This window comes from Rhinolophus sinicus, chromosome 4 (genome assembly GCF_057876585.1).
Source record: "Rhinolophus sinicus isolate RSI-liver-muscle chromosome 4, RSI-T2T, whole genome shotgun sequence".
Taxonomy (NCBI): domain Eukaryota; kingdom Metazoa; phylum Chordata; class Mammalia; order Chiroptera; family Rhinolophidae; genus Rhinolophus; species Rhinolophus sinicus.
The window spans coordinates 56,962,927-56,984,687 of NC_142504.1; the positions used below are offsets into that span (position 1 = coordinate 56,962,927).

General features: G+C 37.5%; 1 protein-coding gene across 3 annotated transcripts; it reads right to left on the minus strand.

Moving 5' to 3' along the window:
• Window positions 1–445: 445 nt before the first annotated feature.
• PSMA2 (proteasome 20S subunit alpha 2) lies at window positions 446–21,755 on the minus strand. Of its 3 annotated transcripts, none has more exons than XM_074340519.2 (8): window positions 21,619–21,755; window positions 17,361–17,437; window positions 16,516–16,648; window positions 14,421–14,543; window positions 13,010–13,091; window positions 11,546–11,619; window positions 5,406–5,463; window positions 446–857 (listed from the first exon to the last, which is right to left on the minus strand). In XM_074340519.2, the coding sequence occupies exons 1-8, from the start codon at window positions 21,717–21,719 to the stop codon at window positions 753–755; spliced, it is 753 nt and encodes a 250-aa protein (XP_074196620.1). In that variant the 5' UTR covers window positions 21,720–21,755; the 3' UTR covers window positions 446–752. The 3 variants fall into 3 exon arrangements, with proteins under 3 accessions (XP_074196620.1, XP_074196621.1, XP_019570758.1); XM_074340520.2 differs by lacking the exon at window positions 446–857 and adding an exon at window positions 858–890 and having other exon boundaries at window positions 21,619–21,754; XM_019715199.3 differs by lacking the exon at window positions 446–857 and adding an exon at window positions 5,041–5,317 and having other exon boundaries at window positions 21,619–21,754.
• Window positions 21,756–21,761: the final 6 nt, after the last annotated feature.

Below are 21,761 nucleotides of genomic sequence, written 5' to 3' on the forward strand. Positions count from 1 at the left end.
TAGAAGAACTTTTTGGCTCATTTTAACAGAAAAGTAAACAGGCTGCAGAGGCTTGTCAGGTTACACACCTGGTTAAGTGCTGGAGCTGGGATTTCTGACTCCAAGCCAAAGCACTTTCCATTTCACCATCCTGGGCTCTACATAGAAAGTGTATTACAGACATGAGCTGCCTTTCTCAAGAAGACAAATGATCAATCGGGTGGCTTCTAAGGGTCTGGGATATTTATATTAGCCTAGTAGAGTGCCCAAAGTCACCCAGAAAAGTTAGGGCTTTGAAAAAGGCTAATTTTAAAAATTAAGAGGATTTCAAATTAAAATCAATCCTATGTATGCCTGCTTCTTCCCCACACTTTAAAGGACACTAAGGAAATAAAAAGGGAATAAACCCCCCAAAACAAAATGAACGAGATGACTGCACATGACACTTCTGGAAGTCAAAGAGCAATGACTATTATTGTTACTATATTGCAGGCATTGTCCGAAGAGCTTTTCACATAGAAATTGTGGGGACAGTCCCAGAGAGCAGTTTCCAGGCTCTCGGCCTTATGTGGAAAGGTACTGGTTCGGTTATTAGATGGCCATCAGCTGTAATCAGATGGCCATCTGGCTTGGCCGGGTGGCCATCAGCTGTTACCAGTTAGCCACTAATATAACTGCCATGGCTACGCAAGGTTGGTTGGTTGATTAGCAGAGAAGCGGATGGTGGGTTCCCCATTGTGTGGAGCCTGCTTCCTGTATCTCCAACTCAGCCATCAGCGACAATATACTGGTATGAACCCTGGATCCATGGCTCTGTTGGTATTCTTTTTTGGACTCACCATATCCTGTGTTCTTGTGTGGGGAGTGGGACCAGAGACCTGCATGACAGAAATTTATTCGATCTTCTTAACCTAAAAGGTAGATATATTTTACAGTTCAGTACGCCAGAGAGGTTATTTGAAGCTAGGCAGCATGTCTGCAGATGGAGGAATTAGTGAAGAAAACTGCATTGATTCACAGAGCAGAACCCCAGAAAGGCTTTGGAACTTCCATGTAGACAGATGCCTGGAAGGCAGAGGGAGGGGTGCAGTGAGGCTGGATTGAAAATGGGTATTGCTTCAAAGTCTGTATAAGGAACAAATACTCAACTCTTCTTTCCTGTCTAGTGCAGCTGGGCTGCTACCCATCATTCCCCAAGCAGAGGAGTAGTTTGATAACCATAGGGAATCAGAGGGGCTCTAGACAAATTATAAGAGTGAGTTTTCCTGTTGCATGGTGAGATGTTATTGGCCCCTTCTCTGCCCCTCTCACAATGTTGGCACTCCTCTCCAATTCTTCCTCAAACCCTACTTTTCTCTGGAGATGCTGAGCAAATGAAAAACCATAGACAAATGATTTATCAGAAATGCTGATATTCAGCATCCCCCAGATTTCCAACTCACAAACAGCACTTCCAAACATTTTTGTTTAGAATTTGAAGAAAACTAAGCAGAACAAAATGCTTCTTAAAGATATTCCTTACTAGCATCCTCAGATTAAAGACAATTCAGCCATGAATCAAGAGGAATTTTTTTAAAGGGGAAATGACAGAGTGCAGGAAAGATATGGTATCCCAAATCTTAAAACATCAATGGAAGAGTAGGAAGAATGCATAAAAACCTACTAAAAAGTAGAAAAGGTGAAAAATATGGCAACAACAAAAGGGTCCAGCATCTAATTTGTAAGAGTTTTAGAAATAAAAACAAAGAAAATGAAGAGGAAATTTCTCAATACTAGAACATTTACCCAAACTGAAAGTACCAGTTTCTACAGTGAAAGGGCCTGCGGAATGCTCAGCACAATGAATGTTAAGAAACCCACACAAAGGCACATCACTGACATTTCAGAACACTGTAGATAAAGGAAATGATCCTAAGAGCTGCAAAGGGGGAAAAAAGGTATAAACAAGATTTGGCATCACACATATACAACAGCATTAGGCTTCTCATCAGCAACACTGGCATCTAGAGGGGAGTAGAGTAAGGTTTTCAAAATGAGATATTTCTAAACTAGAATTTTAAAACCCAGCCAATCAAGAAAGAGGATATAGTTTCAAACATGCAACAAGCTTGGATTAAAGCAGAAGATAGAGGGTCCCGAGAAAGTTTCTGGAATGGTACTGGAGGCATGGGGTTGGAGGCTGGGCTACAACGGTTACATTACCTGATATCTGACCATGAGAATAACAGTATACAGAGATTTTACACTACTTTTGGGGAAAACTGGCAAGAATTTGTGACAGCTACACAGATAACAAAGCAAACAAAAAAGCGAGTCAGTATTGCCTCCAGCAAAATTATTCAGGAAATGTAATCAGGGTACTCACACAGCTGTAACAAAAACTTTTTAAACACTGATTTAATTAAATTGAGGCAGAGGGGATGTGAGGGTGGCCTAAGAGTTCAAAATTCTCATCTTGCAGCCCAGTATGTATAGTGGCTAAACTTCAGGAATGCGAAAATACACACATAAGCCTACTATTTTGATGTGTGGAAAGTACCTAATGGAATACCTATAAAAGTTAAGTGATGAAATTCAGGGACATGGCCTTTGATGAAGTGTTAAAGTTATCTAACTTTTAAAATATGTTCATACTTAGGAAGCTACATATGTGTGGCAGTTGGTATTGCTCATTCTTTAATAAACTCTTTGAGAGTCAATGGAGTCTGAATTGAAGAAATCATGTGAGGTTGTGACATTAATACAGGACCAGTGGACTGGGTTTCAGGAAATTATAATTCTAAACCAAGGTAGCTACCAACTCTTCTAAGTTCCTGGGCAATTCACTAAATATCTCAAGTTTGTGTTTCTTTACCAGGACTCAAGAGTTTGCCTCCAATGGCTAGGAGATACCTGATAAAGAGGTTAGGTTAAGGACTAAGATTTGGTGATTTTAGTCCATGAACGTAACTGAACAATAGATGAAAACTCTTTGATTGCCCTTATCCCCTAATCAATACCCAGTCAAACGGCACTCAATAATTGTAAAGATCAGTATTAGTCTTCTTCCTTCTTTTCCTTTTCTTTGTGAATTTTAAACATTCCCATGTTTCATTGCTAATAATTGTTTTGCAAACTTAAATTGGTGGTTCAGTGAAGAACTGGAAAAGAGAAAGTAGAAGCAAAATTTTTAAGATACAAATTGAACCAAAAATAGAGGGACTATCAAAATTAGAAGCATTATGATATTTAAGATTAAAAGAAGCTAGAATCTACAGGCTATAAATGACTAGTTTTGGAACATTTAGGGATGCAGAGAACGGGCTGCTAAACCAAAGAACTAAGACACAAAGGGCTTATTTCTAAGGTCAATGAAAAGAATAAACTGAGAACAGAAGCGTTCTAATCAGCTTCAGTTGAACTGGGCTTCCACGTTTTAGTGGAGCAAGAGGCAGAGAATAGACTCTCAACACCAATCTGCTTCAGCTAATTTTTCCTCCGTTTATACTGTTAAGCATTCAGTTTTTTGTGCTTTCCTTTTGTCCTAAATATAAATGCCTTTACTTTTACCTTCTTTGATTTGTAGAATTATAGCATTCCTGTTTTTTAATATTGGACAAGAGAGAGCAAATTCAAACACAGTTAAAACTTAAGAGTATTTAACCATCAACCTTGCCAGACCTTTCACTTGGATTATCAAATTTAGTCCTTAGAAAACTTGGAGATAATTACATGTAGTTACTTAGTCATTAAGTGGGAAAGATGAGACTTAACTCTAAAAACCATTCCTTTTGACCACCATCTTCTTTTTCTAGTGTGCTGGATTCACAATATACCAATAACCCATAAGGAGAGATTACTAGGTGAGGCCTGCAGGACAAACACCTTGAAGTAAGGAATTGGCATCTCCCATAATAATGCCTCTGCCACCTATGATAGGTGTGTTCTAGGGATGGTGGGTGGAACTGGGAATCCTGACAAAAATGCTCGAAGAAAAGGCTCTTTTCCCCTAACTTCAGCTAAACTTTAATCAAAATTTTTTGAGCTACATTTAAATCATGAAAATGTCTACTATCTCTCTGTTGGTAAGAATAACGATTCATAAACCCTCCTGATGTTCTGTGAGCCAGACTAATGACATTATTTCTCTTATCCTAAGATGCTTTAAAAAAAAAAAAACAAAGAAAACTACACTATGCCTTTCAATATAATGAAAACAGAGTTCGGATACTCTATTATTTACTTGCTTGTATGGACCTTAATTTGCAGTGAAGGTTCTGATTACTCTGAGATTACATGAATGAGGGAGTCTTAACCATAGTTTTGATACTTAAGTATTAGTACTTTATTTCTAGCACACATGTTAATCCTTGAGTTAAAAAGGTCTAGCAGAGGCTCAGTCTTTTGGGAAGGATTCTGCGGAGCCTGCCGGCATAATAAAGCTGAACTTCCTAAAAATAAATAAATAAATAAATAAAATAAAAAGGTCTACCAGAATCTAAGGAGCTCTTTTTAAATACTTTCACTTACTTGTGATAGAGAAACCAACACACCATATTTTTTTTTTTAAGGAAGGCGCAGCTCACAGTGGCCCACGTGGGGATCAAACCAGCAGCCTTGGTGCTGCTAGCACCACTCTCCAACCAACGGAACTTACTGGCCACCCCAACACACCATTTTTTATTGGCTTACATTATGTAAGTGTCTACTAAAGGCTACATGGCTTAGCTCTCTTCAAAGCTCTAGTTCTATCTCACAGAACATGCTAGGGTTTCAATGATATACACTTAATGGTGCCTAAAAACATCTGTGCTTCCTACCTTCCCATATGAATTCATGAGTCTGCAGATTGTCTCAGCTCTAAAAGGAATGACATTTACCAAAATAAGCATTTTGCTTTACTGAAGCATAGACAGCATGTGATAGTAAAGAAGGTAACAAGATTTCACTTAACCAAAATTGCATGAAGACTATAGAGTGATTTCACCATTCTGTTTTGTAATGTAGTTTCCAGAAACCAACTGTGATAAAAAACAGAAAATAACTATTTTAAAATTTTACTAATTTCTAAAAAGCTAGAAGTTGGATTTAAGAGTTTATTATGATTTGTGTCATTTTAAAAACATCGATCCATTAAACCATGTAGAAATAAGTATGCAAAAGTCTGCAAAACAAAACAAACTTTAAACATGTTTAGGTATACAGATTATCTGAAATTCCAGATTTTTCAGTCACTTCATTATTATGCAATGGCAGCCAAGTAATCCTTAACTTCAGTTGGAGTTAGCCTCCTAAATCCAGCTTCATTGCAGATTCCAACTTCTATGTTATCTTCTGTCATTTGCCCTTCGAAGCTTTCCTATTGAAGAGGGAGGGGAAAAAAAGCCCATTTTCCAAGCAGTTAATTACAAATCATTACGAATCCAATTGTTAGATATTGAACTAACCTTCAGGGTTAATATGGCTGTATGAATGGCATCTTCAAGTTCTAGATCTTCGTTGTATCTAAGAATTTTTTGGGAAAAAAAAAGATTTATGGCCCTGTATTTACATTATTTATGATTATTTAAACAAACTGATGACAACAGCTTAACACTTTTAAAAAATTTAAAGCACTCTTAAAAACACTAAGTTACAGATTAATTCTTTAAGTCACCTAATTGCGATAGCTGTCCGCAAATAAGAAATAGAAAATTGTTTAGTGTGCATTCCCAACATTAGGAAGAGTATAACCCCAACATGAGTTTACTTTAGGAAACTTCTTTAAGTATAAGTGGTTTATTATAATCAGAATGTGGTGGCAGTATTATAGTAATTTTTAAAATCAAAGCAGAGAAAACAGAACTTTGCTATAATTTGTTCTTAGAAGTTATAATTCCATGTGAAATATTTTGAAGACTCATGAATACTGTGTTTCCCAGAAAAGAAGACCTAGTTGGACAATCAGCTCTAATGCGTCTTTTGAAGCAAAAATTAATACACGACCCGGTCTTCATGTACTATAATACCGGATCTTTGGTATGATATGATACATGATATATAATACCGGGTGGTATATGAATTTTTTCTTCAAAAGACGCATTAGAGCTGATTTTTGGGGAAACACAGTAACAAGTAAAAGGAAAGTGCTTTAAGATCCTAAAATTATTTAAGTTTACCAATCAATCCCAGGTCTAAGGTTTTTAATAATCTTAACATTAATATTATGTTGAAATGTACTGAGAAGGTCCATCTGCTGGTTCAAGTCAATTACAAAGTTTTCCCATTCAAAATGTAGGACGTTTCTTGGCGGACTACAATAATGCTGAGTCCAGAATACAGCTGGGAAAGGGAAAGCAGTTTGTTGTGCCAGGACGGTGACAGCAGGTTTTTACATAGTGCTCCTCTTTTCAACAAGCATATACATCATATTATTTAATCTACTATCAATACCAGGTATGTGGCTTCACAACTTCTTTTGGAATTGTCATGATGTAAACTGTTACTACTTAAATCATATAAAAATTTTCCTCACAAATGTTTTCTCCAAGTCCAATTGTTTGTTTTTTTTTTGATAGGAAAACCGAAGTAAAAACTAAACACAGGAAACAACCATAAGAATGTAGAAAGAGAAATTCTTAAGAAATAAACAAAAGACGTCATCAAAATGGCGGCATGAGGTGAGCCCCTGTAAATCTCCCCTGGAATTTACAACTAATCGAACAACTTTAACTCCACAAAGGACTCCCTGGCACAGCAGACAGGCAAGAGGAAGACGCCCACTACTGAAATCCCCTAAAGGTGGGCAAATTGTGCGAGCGGGTGAGGAGGGAAGGGAGAAGTGCCGAGATGGAGCCACGCAGGCACAGGACGCAGACCTAATACAGTGCTCCGAACTTGCTGCATCCGGGAACTACCGCAGCTGTGGGAGAGGGAAGAACTCGGACTGCTGGGGCTCCACTTATGGCCCACAGGGCTGAGGGGGGCAGCATATCACACGGCTGAACCCAACACTCATAGCAGAGACCTCGGAGAAAAGACTGACGGAAGACTGAAAACGGTGGTTTAAGCCCTCACTGCGGAGCAGAGAACAAAAGACTTAGGCACGGACACTAGCCGCCCCCTCCGGACCCTCCCAGAGCTCGCCCCGCCCCCACCTGCCCAGTGCTAGAAGAGAAACAGTAGCAGTGCCAGATCAACAGAACAGAATATTTGCTGTTCTGAGAACTGTGGACCGCAGACACAGATTCACAGCACAACTAGTTCCGGCAAAGGGGAGGGAGGTGGGGAAGATGGACTGGCTGTGATGGTGGTCACCACCATTGCTCTGGGCCACCTCTCACAACTCACCCCGCCCCTGGCCCCAAGTATCTGGGAACATCCCTGTAGGAGTAAACAGAACAGCTGAAACATAAGGGCTCTGAATCTGGTGCAGGAAGAGATTTGGACCTTCAAAAGGTCTCCGCATACCGACACGGACACTGTACCCTGTGACCCAGGCGAACTAACAGAGGAGAAGCCCGTCTCCCAGGGAATCCCCCCATTGTATGAGAAGCTGGAACACTGCAGAGAAAACATAGCACTACCGTGTGACAGAAAAAAAAGGCTGCAGTCAGAGAGAAAATAAAAATTCTACCAACAAGTACTGGAAAACAGAAAGACCTCTTCCTATCAACCTGTTGCAGAAGCCACTCTTGTAGATGCCTAGGAGGAGAAATACTAAATCAGTAATTGCCATAATAACCAAGGCAACAAAACACCTCAGAAAGAAAGTGAAAAGTCTCCAGAAAAGAAACTTAAGGATATGGAAAGATGTGACTTAAATGACAGAGAATTCAAGATTGCAGTTCTGAAAAAACTCAACGAGATACAAGAAAACACAGATAGGCAGTTAAATGAACTCAGAAACACAATCGAAAAACAACATGAGCATTTTACGAAAGAGACTGAAATTTCAAAAAAGAACCAAATAGAATTTCTGGAGATTAAACACTCAATAGAAGAAATTAAGAATGAAATAGTCAGCTTAAGTAGTAGAGTTGACCAGATGGAGGAACAATCAGTGACATCAAAGATAGAAACCTGGAAATGACACAGATGGAAGAAAAAAGAGACTTGAGACTTAAAAGAAATGAAAGAACTCTACAAGAACTTTCTGACTCCATCAGAAAGAGCAATATAAGAATAATGGGCATACCAGAAGGAGAAGAAAGAGAGAAGGGAACAGAGAATATATTCAAACAAATTGTCGATGAGAACTTCCCAAACTTGTGGAAAGAACTGGATCCTCGAATCCAAGAAGCAAATAGAACACCTAATTACCTCAATCCCAACAGGCCTTCTACATGGCACATTGTATTGAAGCTGTCTAAAATCAACGACAAAGAAAGAATCCTCGAGGCAGCCAGGGAAAAGAAGATGGTAACCTACAAAGGAAAGCCCATTAGATCATGATCAGATTTATCAGTACAAACTCTACAAGCCAGGAGGGAGTGGAAACAAATATTCAAACTATTGAGAGAAATTATGAGCCAAGAATAACATAACCAGCAAAGATACCCTTTAGATATGAAGGAGGAATAAAGACCTTCCCAGACATATAGAAGCTGAGGCAATTTCCTAATACACGACCTGCACTACAAGAAATACTAAAGGAGGCTATTCGACCACCATCAACAGGGACAATCTGTGGCACCCAAACCTAAAAAGAGGGAGAGTAAAACCATGAACAGGAATATGGGAATGGAGAAAGTAAGCATGCTGAAGAAAATGGAATACTCTAAATATCAAACTTTCTTTTACATAAACTTAAGGGTAACCACTCAATAAAAAATCCAGAACTGAAATATATACTGTAACAAAAGAAGAAACAGGGAAACATCATAGAATACCACCACACAGAAATAACAGACAACAAAAAGGCAAAGAAACAATGGAGACACAGCCTTACCAGAAAACGAAAGATAGAATGACAGGAAATCCTCAAATATCAATAATCACCCTAAATGTAAATGGACTGAACTCACCAATAAAAAGACACAGAGTAGGAGATTGGATCAAAAAACTAAACGCAACCAACCATATGCTGTCTCCAAGAGACACATCACAGCTACAAGGACAAGCATAGACTCAAAGTGAAAGGGTGGAAATTGACACTCCAGGCAAATGGTACCAGAGAAAATCAGGTGTAGCCATACTGATATCAGATGAAACAGACTTCAGGGTGAAAAAGGTAACAAGAGACAAAGACGGACATTTCATAATGGTAAAGGGGACTATACAACAAGAAGACCTAACAGTCATCAATATATATGCCCCCAATCAGGGAGCTCTGAAATATACCAAGCAACTACTAACAGAATTAAAGGAAGAAATTGACCAAAACCCAATTATACTAGGGGACTTAAATACATCATTTACAGCTATGGATAGATCTTCCAAACAGTAAATAAATAACGAAATAGCAGCCCTAAATGACACATTAGAAGAAATGGACATAATTGACATATATAAAGCACTTCATCCTAAAACATCAGACTATACATTTTTTTCTAGTGCACAAGGAACATTCTTAAGGATAGACCATATATTGGGACATAAAATCAGCCTCAGCAAATTTAAGAAGATTAAATGATACCATGCATGTTCTCTGATCACAAGGCTTTGAAATTGGATATCAACTGTAAAAAGAAAGCAGGATAAAACACAAGTACATGGAGATTAAACAACATACTTTTAAAGAATGACCGGGTCAAAGAAGAAATTAGAGGAGAGATAAAAAAATACATAGAAACAAATAACAATGAAAATACATCCTACCAAAATTCTTGGGATGCAGCAAAAGCAGTTTTAAGAGGGAAATTTATATCATTACTGGCCTATCTCAAGAAACAAGAAAAATCCCAAATAAATAACCTCATGTAACACCTTAAAGAACTAGAAAAAGAGGAACAAATGAAACCAAAGGTCAGCAGAAGAAAGGAAATGACAAAAATCAGAGCAGAACTAAATGAAATAGAGAACAAAAGACAATAGAAAAAATTAACGTGACAAAGAGCTGGTTCTTTGAAAACAAAATTGACAAATCCTTGTCTAGATTCACTAAGACAAAAAGAGAGAAGACACTAATTAACAAAATCAGAAATGAAAAAGGGGAAGTTATCACGGACGCCACAGAAATACAAAGGATCATACAAGAATACTACGAAGGACTATACGCCACCAAATTCAATAACCTAAAAGAAATGGACAAGTTCTTAGAAACACATAGCCTTTCTAGGCTGAACCAAGAACAACTGGAAAATCAAAACAGACCGATCACCAGTAACTAAATTGAATCAGTCATCCAAAACCTCCCCAAAAGCAAGGGAATAAAAACTAAAATAAACGAATGGGACTACATGAAACGTAAAAGCTTCTGCACAGCAAAAGAAACCATCGACAAAATAAAGAGGCAACCAACTGAATGGGAGAGGATTTTTGCGAACAGTGCCTCCAATAAGGGGATAATATCCAAAATATACAAGGAGGCAGAGGACCTGAAGAGAGATTTCTCCAAAGAGGACATACAAATGGCAAATACACATATGAAAAAATGCTCAACATCACGAATCGTCAGAGAAATGCAAATCAAAACCACAATGAGATATCACCTCACCCTAGTCAGAATGGCTATCATCAAGACAAACAGTAACAAATGTTGGAGAGGCGGTGGAAAAAAAGGAACCCTCATATACTGTTGGTGGGAATGCAGACTGGTGCAGCCGCAAAGGAAGACAGTGTGGAGGTTCCTTAAAAAATTACGAATAGAATTACCATATGACCCAGCAATTACTCTCCTCGGTATCTACCCAAAATATCTGAAAACATTTACACATAAAGACACATGTGCTCCAGTGTTCATTGCAGCTTTGTTTACGGTGGCCAAGACATGGAAACAACCAAAATGTCCTTCGATAGATGAATGGATAAAGAAGTTGTGGTATATATACACAATGGAATACTATTCGGCGGTAAGAAAAGATATAGGAACATTTGTGACAACATGGGTGGATCTTGACAGTACAATGCTAAGCGAAATAAGTCAGACAGAAAAAGCAGAGAACCACATGATTTCACTGATATGTGGTATATAAACCAAAAACAAAGGAACAAGACAAACAAATGAGAAACAAAAACTCATAGACACAAATAGTAGTTTAGTGGTTACCACAGGGTAAGGGGGGTTGGGGCTGGGAGATGAGGGTAAGGGGGATCAAATATATGGTGATGGAAGGAGAACTGACTCTGGGTGGTGAGCACTCAATGGGATTTATAGATGATGTAATACAGAATTGTACACCTGAAATCTATGTAACTTTACTAACAATTGTCACCCCAATAAATTTAAAAAAATAAATGTCATCCTTATCTCAAAAAGAAATAAACAATATTACCACTTAGTATGTTGAAGGCTAGGGAGCCAGAGTAGAGCTTTTTTCATTTGTTTTATTTGTAACAAGACTCGACACAGAGCAATACAACAAATTTGTTTGGACTCATGATATCAATTATTTAAAGAGCTGAAAACCATAAAGTTTGCTAACAAATCTAATTATGATGAGCCTACCTTTTCTCAAGGAAAGTTTTCCCATTTACATAGTTCTTTCCCATTGCTGTGGCTTTCCAGGCAAAGTAAGCTCCCTAATCAAGAAAGGAAGAGGAAAAATTGTATTTGAAATCATTAATTTAATTATACTGTCTTGTCATTTATTTTTCAGCTGTATAATTTGTGTCTAACTTCTAAGGTTACAAAATAGGTTATTTTTTTAAAAAGATAAGAGGGATAAATAACAAAAAGTTATGAAGAAACTTTTGAAAGTTATGGAGAAGTTTATCTTGATTGTAATGACAGTTTTCTTGGGTATTTACATACATCAATACTCATCAAATTGTACACTTCAAATATGTACAATTTATTGCTCACAATTTATGTAAAAAACCCAGTTAAAGGAAACTGAGGTTAAGTTAAAGCAAGTAATTACAAATAACATTTTAGCTACTAGGACTGAAGAGCTCTAAAAAACTGTCATATGTTACCTGAAAAATGGTGCTAAATTCTTCATCACTGGTGAATCAATTAAAAATTGATCGCCATGCGTTAAAAACATTAAAAAGCTTTGCTATTTTGTAATCTAATGTTAAATGAAAGCAGCAATATGTCATGATCTCCTCTGTTGAAAATATACATACTCATGCATGCACACACACAAAAATATCAAACATTTTAAAGGAAACAACTGCGTTTTAGATATAACAGAGGAAAAAAGGGCAAAAGATGACATCTGGATTCTAGTGATGATGGCTTTGACTACCCACTGGAAAGGAAGGTAAGAGGATTGGTCATCTAGCTTCAGAAACTCAGAGATGTGGTCGATTTCCCAAAATACTTAATTTTCCCAATATAAGTAACAAACTATTTTTCTTTTTCTTTTCAGATTACAGGATTAGATCATAAGATCTAAAGTGAGTGAACCTGCAATTATCTAATAATCCATAAAATACGAAAGATCAGTTCCTCATCATGATTTTCTTCTTCTGGTCCTCCTCACAGCAGATAAGACAGAGTGGAGAAGCAGCACCCTTTATGAACACCTCCTAGCTCAGAGACCAATTTCAGACATTTACATCAGTGTTTGTGCAGATGAGTCACACTCAAGTCAGCCCCAAGATTAAACAGGTGGCAAAGAATACAACAGAACCCCCTAGACCCGTATCTTTTACTACAATATTTCTTAAAGTAACAATTCTACAGATTTAAAGATTTGGTAACTATTTCAACAAATCACTCAACTATGTGAAGATAAAGAACAAGACAAAACAGAGAGGGCAGAACTAACGTAGCTTCCTTATCAGAAGACTGAATTATAAACTCTTCAAATGTGTAAATAAATACACACTACTTCCTATTTTCTAAAACCCAAGTGAAAAAGACAAAATACTGCTAAATTTTAAACTTCTTATGGTTATTGTTTTTATCAGACATTCAAAAAGTACTTCAACAAACCCCTCAAATACACCTGATGATACTTACAGATGGATCTGATTGAAATAAATATGGGCGTCCCTCATTCCAACCACAAATTAGTAAAGAAACTCCAAATGGACGAACACCACTAAAGAAAGGAAAATGAAAATCACTTGGCATCATCATGGTATTAAAGTCAATCTAAGTCAGAATTTATTAATACTCTCAAGTAAAGCAAATTATCAAGTAAACCAAATTACATTTGTAAGTTCCTTAAAAAGTATTTAACATCTTTCTGAACAAATCAATTCAAAATGAATTCTCTTTGTGGCACCAAGGAACAGTAGTCAAATCATTTCAGTAAATGGAGTGACATAAACATTGGGGTTAATAAGTAAGGAGTAACATTTAGTACCCTAACAAAAGAGAACTTTAAACAAGTGTAGCTGTTCCAACTGGCTGTGCATGTCAGCAACTAACTACTTTTATACCACCTCATTCATGTTCACACCCAAACTCAAGAGAATTAAAATGAACATGGATGTGTCCAAAAGTTTGTGCTTTCATCGTGTGCTTATGATCAGGAAGATAAATTTGGAAGCATCAAGGAGGTTTGCTTCTAAAGGAGTTTATAAGCTTTTTTATAAGGAGTTTGCTTATAAAGGAGTGTTTATCACTCGCAAAAGAACTTTATTTAGAAGCTACTTTCTGTTGCTTTCTCTTATTATATAAACAGCAAAAAAACAGTCGAATTTTTCTGCAAGAAAATATTCTAGCTCCAGCTGAGAAATTACCGTTTATTTTGTTGTGTATAATGTGCTCCCGTGTATGTGCACCCACGTTTTTGGCCCAAGCTTTCAGGGAAAAAAAATATCTTTCGTTTTAATTTTTTAATTCAAATTTTAATTTGTTTTTAATTTGTTTACATTTAGGTACTTGTTTTTTTGCATTATAAAGGAATTTTAGCATTAATTTCCTAACATATTATGGCACAAGAAATTTTATGTAACAAATAATTACAAAACACAAGAATAGATAGAAGGTACAAGAAATTTTATGTACCGGTAACAAATTTACGGTATTTACACATCATAGAAGGCCAACAATTCTTCATTGTTGCAAGTTCGTCATAAGTTCAACAAAACTGATTATCACATTCCAGGGTATTATTTTGCATATGGATATCGTTACTGATTTCTAGAGTTACACTTTTAACTCATTAGCAGAAATAAAAGAATTAAAAACATTTATATATAGAATACTACCCATGTATAATGTGCATCTTTATTTTTCCCTCACAAATTTGGGGGAAAAAGTGCACATTATACATGACAAAATATGGTGTTCATCATAGTGATTTTTTCTACTCGTTAAGCAAATACAGGAATAGGAAGTCCTCTTTTTTTATACAACTACTCTTCAAAAATGATTTCTTTTTCCAATTCATACCACAGTTCAAGCAATAAAATCAACTTACCCTGACTGGGTATATTCTTGCATCACCGAAGCTACTCTCTGTACCAGCTGAGCTGTGGGAATGGGTTCTTGGTAAACAAGATAGTATTGCTGAGCCAGTTTTCGAGCTCTGTGCACAAGCACTCTAGCAAACAAGGGAGAAATAAGATTCAATTAAATTTAAGATGCTCTACTACCTAAACACTCATTCTCCTTCTAAAGGCATATTCCTACAAGCACAAGTTTTACACGTATTTAATAGTGGCTGTCAGCTCAAAGCCAGTCTTGCTCTTACATGATTAGAGTTAATTTATAAGAAAATATCAGAACATCACAGAGGAGCTGAGCCATAGGAGATGGATAAGGACAAGGCAAAAAGAAAATTAGGGACTAGGGGTACCAGTCAGCTTAACAGTAACAGATTTAGTTACACAAGAGCTTTATCTCCCTCCAAAGTTTCAAGATTGTGCGCCTCATCCCAAGGGCAGTCATACTATCGTTTTATATTTCAGTCTCACACACACACACACTTTCAAGCATTTTTTTCTCACTCTGCCTCAATCTTTGCCACAGACTACACTTTAACAAGTCCCCTTCAGAGATTAAGGAACAGCAAGAAACTACTAATAACTTTAAAAATGTAAAATTTATCAAAAGAATATACTACATAGCAATCAAACATATCAGCATGTCAAACAGGACTTACCTTTACATGCTCAGGTACTACTGATCTGAACCATGCACATTATCCCCGGCACAGTACTCAGATCCTACCCCCTCAGTTTATCCTGTCTGTGGTAGCACACTGCAACATCCCTTCTATACAGCAGTCACAGGGTCCACTGTAGTGAAGCCTGATCACATTTCAGCAACACTATTGCTCTGAAACTTATTAAAGTGAAATTCTTGCTCTACCACACAAAATCAAGACTGGAGTAATAATATGCCTTTTCTTATTAAATGACGAACACAGAAGGCTGTCAGAATCTTTCAACTTGATGGTACCCTGATGTAACAGGATTACTCTCTCTTCCTGTATTACAGTATACAGTATTCTGAGGTTTAAAGAAAGTGATGAGACTAAGATGATGATTAAATTATTTTCAGAATAAATATAGCGCCTTTATCTATATATCAAAGGAGTGAACAGATGAGTATCAGATCCTGAATGGCTGCTATATGCAGCAACTTTCAGTGGACTTTGAGAATTTTGTCCCTTTACTAAAAAATAAGTATGAGGAGATGCTTTCTTTTGCTGCCTGATTTTTTTTTTCCCCAAAGATTTTATTGGGGAAGGGGAACAGGACTTTAATTGGGGAACAGTGTGTACTTCCAGGACTTTTTTTCCAAGTCAAGTTGTTGTCCTTTCAATCTTAGTTGTGGAGGGTGCCATTCAGCTTCAAGTTGTTGTCCTTTCAGGCTTAGTTGTGGAGGGCGCAGCTCAGCTCCAGGTCCAGTTGCCGTTGCTAGTTGCAGGGGGCGCAACCCACCATCCCTTGTGGGAGCCAAACCGGCAACTTCATGGTTGAGAGGACACGCGCCAACCCACTGAGCCATCTGGGAGCTCAGCGGCAGCTCAGGTCAAAGTGCCGTATTCAATCTTAGTTGCAGGGGGCGCTTCCCACCATCCATTGCGGGATTCGAGGAATCGAACTGGCAACCTTGTGGTTTAGAGCCCACTGGCCCATGTGGGAATCGAATCGGCAGCCTTTGGAGTTAGGAACATAGAGCTCTAACTGCCTGAGCCACTGGGCCGGCCCTGCCTGATGACTTTTTACCTATTATAACTTGCATTGCTTTTGTTTTTAAAATGCATTAGATAACACCAGTGCCCTTGAAGCCCAGCCCTCGGATGGGAGAAGAGGGACTGTGCTCAGAAGTCTATCTCCTCTTTTACACCCGAGTGGCACTGAGTATCTTCCTTAATTAAAGTAACCCTCAGTCTGTCATATACAGAAAAACTAAATTCAGCTGCCAGGGATGCCACTGCTAGACAAAAGTGGGGAGTTGGAAGATTAAAGGAGAAACATTCTTTGACTTTTCTCCTCAAATATAGATTATGAGCAATTCATGAGATTGCTCATTGCTGTGAGAAAACAATCAATAGTATAACGTACCTGTAATCTGGGCCCATGCCACTATACACCAAGCCTATATGTTTGGTAATTGGTTCCACTTTGTGTACACTTCGCTCATCATACAGAATGGATTTCTGTTTCTTCTCAGTTGCTAATACCACACCATTTGAAGCTTAAAAAAAAAAAAGAGAGAGAGGGACGTAAATGTTTAATCATTTAAAGACTGTTTCAACACTTTTCTAATTATGGCTACATTTCACCCATTTCCTCTTATTTATAAAACTTTTTCTTCTGGATTTCTGTATTAAAATCACCTTAGGAGCAGTAATTATTCCCTCATCAGTCATCTATATGCACTAAGAAATCCCTATAGCTAAAAGTGTTAGCAACTTTTCTTAAAGTACTCCAGGATACCTAAGAGTCCATATGTTTCAAAATAATGAAATTCTGCCTATTTGGTCTACTATTCTTATAATCTGAAATTTGAAATCAATGATAGAGACTTTTTTTAAAGGGTATCTTAAGATTTTTTTATAATTAACTTTTCTAAATTACAGAAAGACTAAAAACTACCAAAGAATAGTGATATATAATCAATGGAAAAATAAAAGAATACTGAATTATCTGAATGTGAAAGACTATTATAGATTATCACAATAGATAAAGGAGCTACATTTATTCTGAAAAAAAATTAATCACCTTCTTCATCTCATTACTTTCTTTAAACTTCAGAATACTGTAAATTAACAAAAAATTGTTCAAAATTATGCTGCTACATAATATATTTAATAAATTAATTTTTATAAATTAATTACTAATTAATTTAACAAGTACATTAGCATAACTATTAACAGGCACTGGAAATCAGTGAAGCATTTAATTACCTTTAATTCCCACTGAAGGGGCTCCTCCAGCTACAGCAGCCAAAGCATATTCAATCTGGACAAGTTTACCAGATGGGCTTAAAAAGAAACAAAAATATTTGCTAAATTCACACATCCTCAAATATTTATTATAGAAACATCTCTGAGAGAGGGCAGATATGTAGGTCAAATCCATTAATCAAAAACAAAGAAACAGCTGGCCTTTGAAATTTATCATGAAGTTGTACAGAAACTACATTTACCAAGTGACTTGAACATATTCATAGTGAAGTACTAATCTCCTTCCTTCGGTTGTTTTTTTCTGGTCTGCCACTTAAAGCAATATTACTGTTGCCTTTCAGCATTTACCTCAACCTCGTGACTTTGGGCAAATTATTTAACCTGTTTCTCAGTTTTCTCATTTGTAAAATAGGGATAACAGTACTGTAGAAGTTATCTGTGAAGATTTTGCTCCTGCTACAAAATCAGCAGCAAGTAAACACCAAAACAGTAATGTTATTAAGAACATGTACAAGGTCTGACAATTAAGTTCACGAACTCATCCTAGAAAAAATGCTACATACTTCACTGCTGAATACCACTGTCACCTTCGAAGTCCTCCCCTTGGGAAGCTATGCCCCGACACCAGTGCCTAGTCCCTTCAAAGAAATTTTGGAACTCTTTCTGGAATGGCCATCAGAGCTAATGTTGTACTACTCTTGATGTCCTGAATGTCATCAAAATGTCTTCCTTTCAATATTTCCTTTATCTTTGGGTAAAGAAGTCATTTGGGGCCAGATCAGGTGAGTAAGGAGGATGTTCCAATTCCAACAGTTATTTGTTTACTGTCTAAAAACTCCCTCACAAACAGTGCCTTGTGAGCTGGTGCATTGTCATGCAAGAGCCATGAATTGTTGGCAAAAAGTTCAGGTTGTCTAACTTTTTTACACAGCTTTTTCAGTACTTCCAAATAGTAAACTTGGTTAAGCGTTTGTCCAGTTGGTACAAATTCATAATGAATAATCCTTCTGATACCAAAAAAGGTTACCAACATCATTGCAACAAGTTCATGAACTTAATTGTCTGACCTGGTATGTGTCTATTAAATACCAAACATTTTACATTTTAGAAAGGAGACATGGCTAAGACATTAAGACCTAAATATCAGTCATAACAAAGTACTTTCTATATAGTATAACACTATTTCTAGAAGTCATGAGCTGGTTATACTTAACACATCTGGTTCCATGGGTTTGGTAGCCAAATACTAGCCCCAAGATGGATTTTTATGTCATACTTTATTTCGATCCAGTTGTTGAGTTACAATCATCATAAATGTCACTGACCAATTTTCTTCTTTTATAAAGTCCTTGAGTGATAATTTGTCCAAAATAACACAGCTAGGTGCCTATCTCCAGTCTACTACTGAAAAGATAACCTTCAGTTTCAAAAGGTCCTCTGTTTTATCTTCATACAATTATGGATACTGTCACTCAAATCTCAACTTGCATCATCCCACCTTGTTCCAGACACACAAACTACTCTTAGAATTCAAAAACCCCTTGACAAGCTAATCCCTCTGTTGGGAATGCTGTCACCATTGCCTGGTGAACTCTTCCTTATCACCCTTTTAATCCTTGGTAGAAATGTCATGTCCTCAGGGAAAGTTGCCCTGACCACCCAGACTAGGTTGAATTCCATACACTCATGCCTATGGTGTCCTGTATTTTCTCTTTGGCTAAGATTCATCATCATACTTGAATTATTTTTTACAATATTTGTCTTCCTCAACAAAGTGTAAGTTCTGTTCAGTTAGTATTCCAACACATACCCTAGTACTTGAAGTCCATAACCATTTGGCTGATAGACACACATCTAGACTTATTTAAGAAATAAGCCTAGAGGTGGTAGTTTAGAGACTCTTAAATGACAAAATTTGCTGACTTGGGCAGAATAACAATAGGGATTTAAAGTTAAAAATTAGGCTGTGCTTGTTTTCCTTTAATGGTCACTATTTCAATAATCTTAACATCCATCCAGCTTTCAATTATTGTTCAATACCTAGTTCAAATACCTCTGGGGAACATGTTAAAGGCTCAGGTAAATTTAAAGTTACTTTTTCTCTGTTCCTATAATAACCATCACCTGTATACACACATTTATCATTGCCTCTTTCTGTATAAAAACTCACTTATCTGTGAGCTCACTGAGCAATCAACCATCTTTGTATTCATTCATGCCACTACCCCCTTCCAAAACACCTGCATCTCTACCTGGGATAACTGAAATAGCCTTCTAACTAGTTTTCCTCTCTTCCACCCTTACTTCCATCACCCCCAGCAAGAGTTACTTTTGTACTATGTTACCCTCCACTTAAATCCTATAATAACTTCTTGGTTCACTTAAAATAAAAACTCCTTACTCTGGCCTATAAGGCCCTAAAAGATTAGACCTGACTCACGCCCACTCTGCTATATTTAGCACACTGGCCTTATACCAAATCCTTTAAGAGTTCAAGCTCTTTCCCAACTTTAAGACTTTCAAACATGTTCTTCTCTCCATCTACAACTCTTTCTACCCCTAAATCTTCAAATAGTTGGCTCCTTTCCATCTTCCAATCTCAAAAATCACCAAGCACTGGCTTTTCCTGACTGTGACTACCCAATCTAAAGTTATGTTCCTTCTTTCACCTTCTTTTTATAAAAATTCTTAAGGGAAAAACATTTTTTCAGAATGCAACTGTAGGCACCAATCTGTTTACTCATTAATTTACTGTCAATATACCCAACCGAATGTAATACACAAGAACACCTTTTTATCCTATAGTATAGTCTCTTGTCACCATCACCAATAGTGTAATTCTGATTACAATAGGCTAGAAACAAATGTGTTTTTTTTAACCTAAAACATGTTTGAAAAGAAAGAGTTTAATAAAGATTCAGTCCCTGATGATATATGGTTATGTTCCAGCTCCACTAGGATTACACTTTCTCAAAGATAAAGGACCAGGTTTAACTTCGTTCACAGATATGAATAGTGGCTTCTTGGCAAATATTGTTCTTTATCATTGTAAGTGATGAGACCCTTTATTACAGAATTAACTTCATTCAAAGGGTAAAAAAAATAATCTCATTTAATTATTGAAAACTGTGAAAAGCAACAAGAGCAAGGAAAGCATTTTAGTATTTCAAGAAAACACCACTGGTAATGAAAAGTGTATTAATTTTGTGATCAGAAAGAGCCCAGTTTGAATGTTAACTCAGCTATTCTTGTGTGATCTTACACACGTTTTTGTTTTTTTTATTTGTCCTAGCTGTAGTTAGATAATCTGTGAGATGCTGAGACAACGTTTATCACACATGGTAGTGGAAAAAAATGAAGTAGGTTAAGTTGCACACACACAGAAAGTACTCAACAAATTAGATCCTCCCTCCCGTCAGCTGTCAGTCAGGAACACATTTTAACTAAACGGGGCACTACTGATCGATAAGAAAACCGTCAAACTCAATCCTTCCCTCGTCGATTTATTAAATACTTCGGTGATGGTTTTCTTACATTAGGAACGATGATTCATCTTAACTGCATTTTGGAAAATACACTTAGTTGAATCCCTTGTTCTAAAACAGATAAGCCTACAATCTTTTTAAAAGTAAACATGTCCCCTTCTCCCTAAAATGGCCAAAACGCAAATGTCGCCTAGTAGTTTGGTGCCCACAATACTAGGTGACAGAAAACTTAGCGCTTTCATTTTCCGTCCTTTAGCTTCTAATAGGGGCACCGAAGAAATCGAAAACGGGAGGTTTCGGAAGACACTACTACCAAACGGAAACCAACTAAAGCTCAGACCAAATTGTAAAGTTGAGGTTTTCCAAGAAAAAGAGACTCCACAGACTTGACCAAGAATCCGAGTTCCAGAAGCTTCCGAGTCAGGCCTACCAGGATCCGGAAGGAAAATCTGAGTTTTTAACGGAATACCCGGACACAGCTAATCCAAAATTGCCTTCTCCTCTAATTTCCAAAGGGAAAACAAATCCTTGGCTGAGGACTGTACCGGTCCGCAACCCCAAGGTCCCCACGGGGCCCGCGACCTGGGTTCCCGCGGCCTCCCGGGACCGCTGCTCCCCAGGCGGGCCCGGCAAGTGACTTTGCAGAATCGCATCCCCACCCCTATTCCCAACTGTGCCCTCCGAAAGCACCAGAGACCAGGACGTAAAAAACCTGGTCGTCGACGATCCTGCAACCTCAGCTAACGTGGAGGTTCTCGGGGATCCCCCCATACCTGAACGTAGTCAGCGAAAAGCTGTAACCGCGCTCCGCCATCTTTACACCGAGAGCAAAGCCAAACCACACACCTGCGCACTGCGGGCAGCTTCTTTTCATTGCCCGCCCCGCGCCTTCCTTTCTCTCCCTCTGATTGGAGGA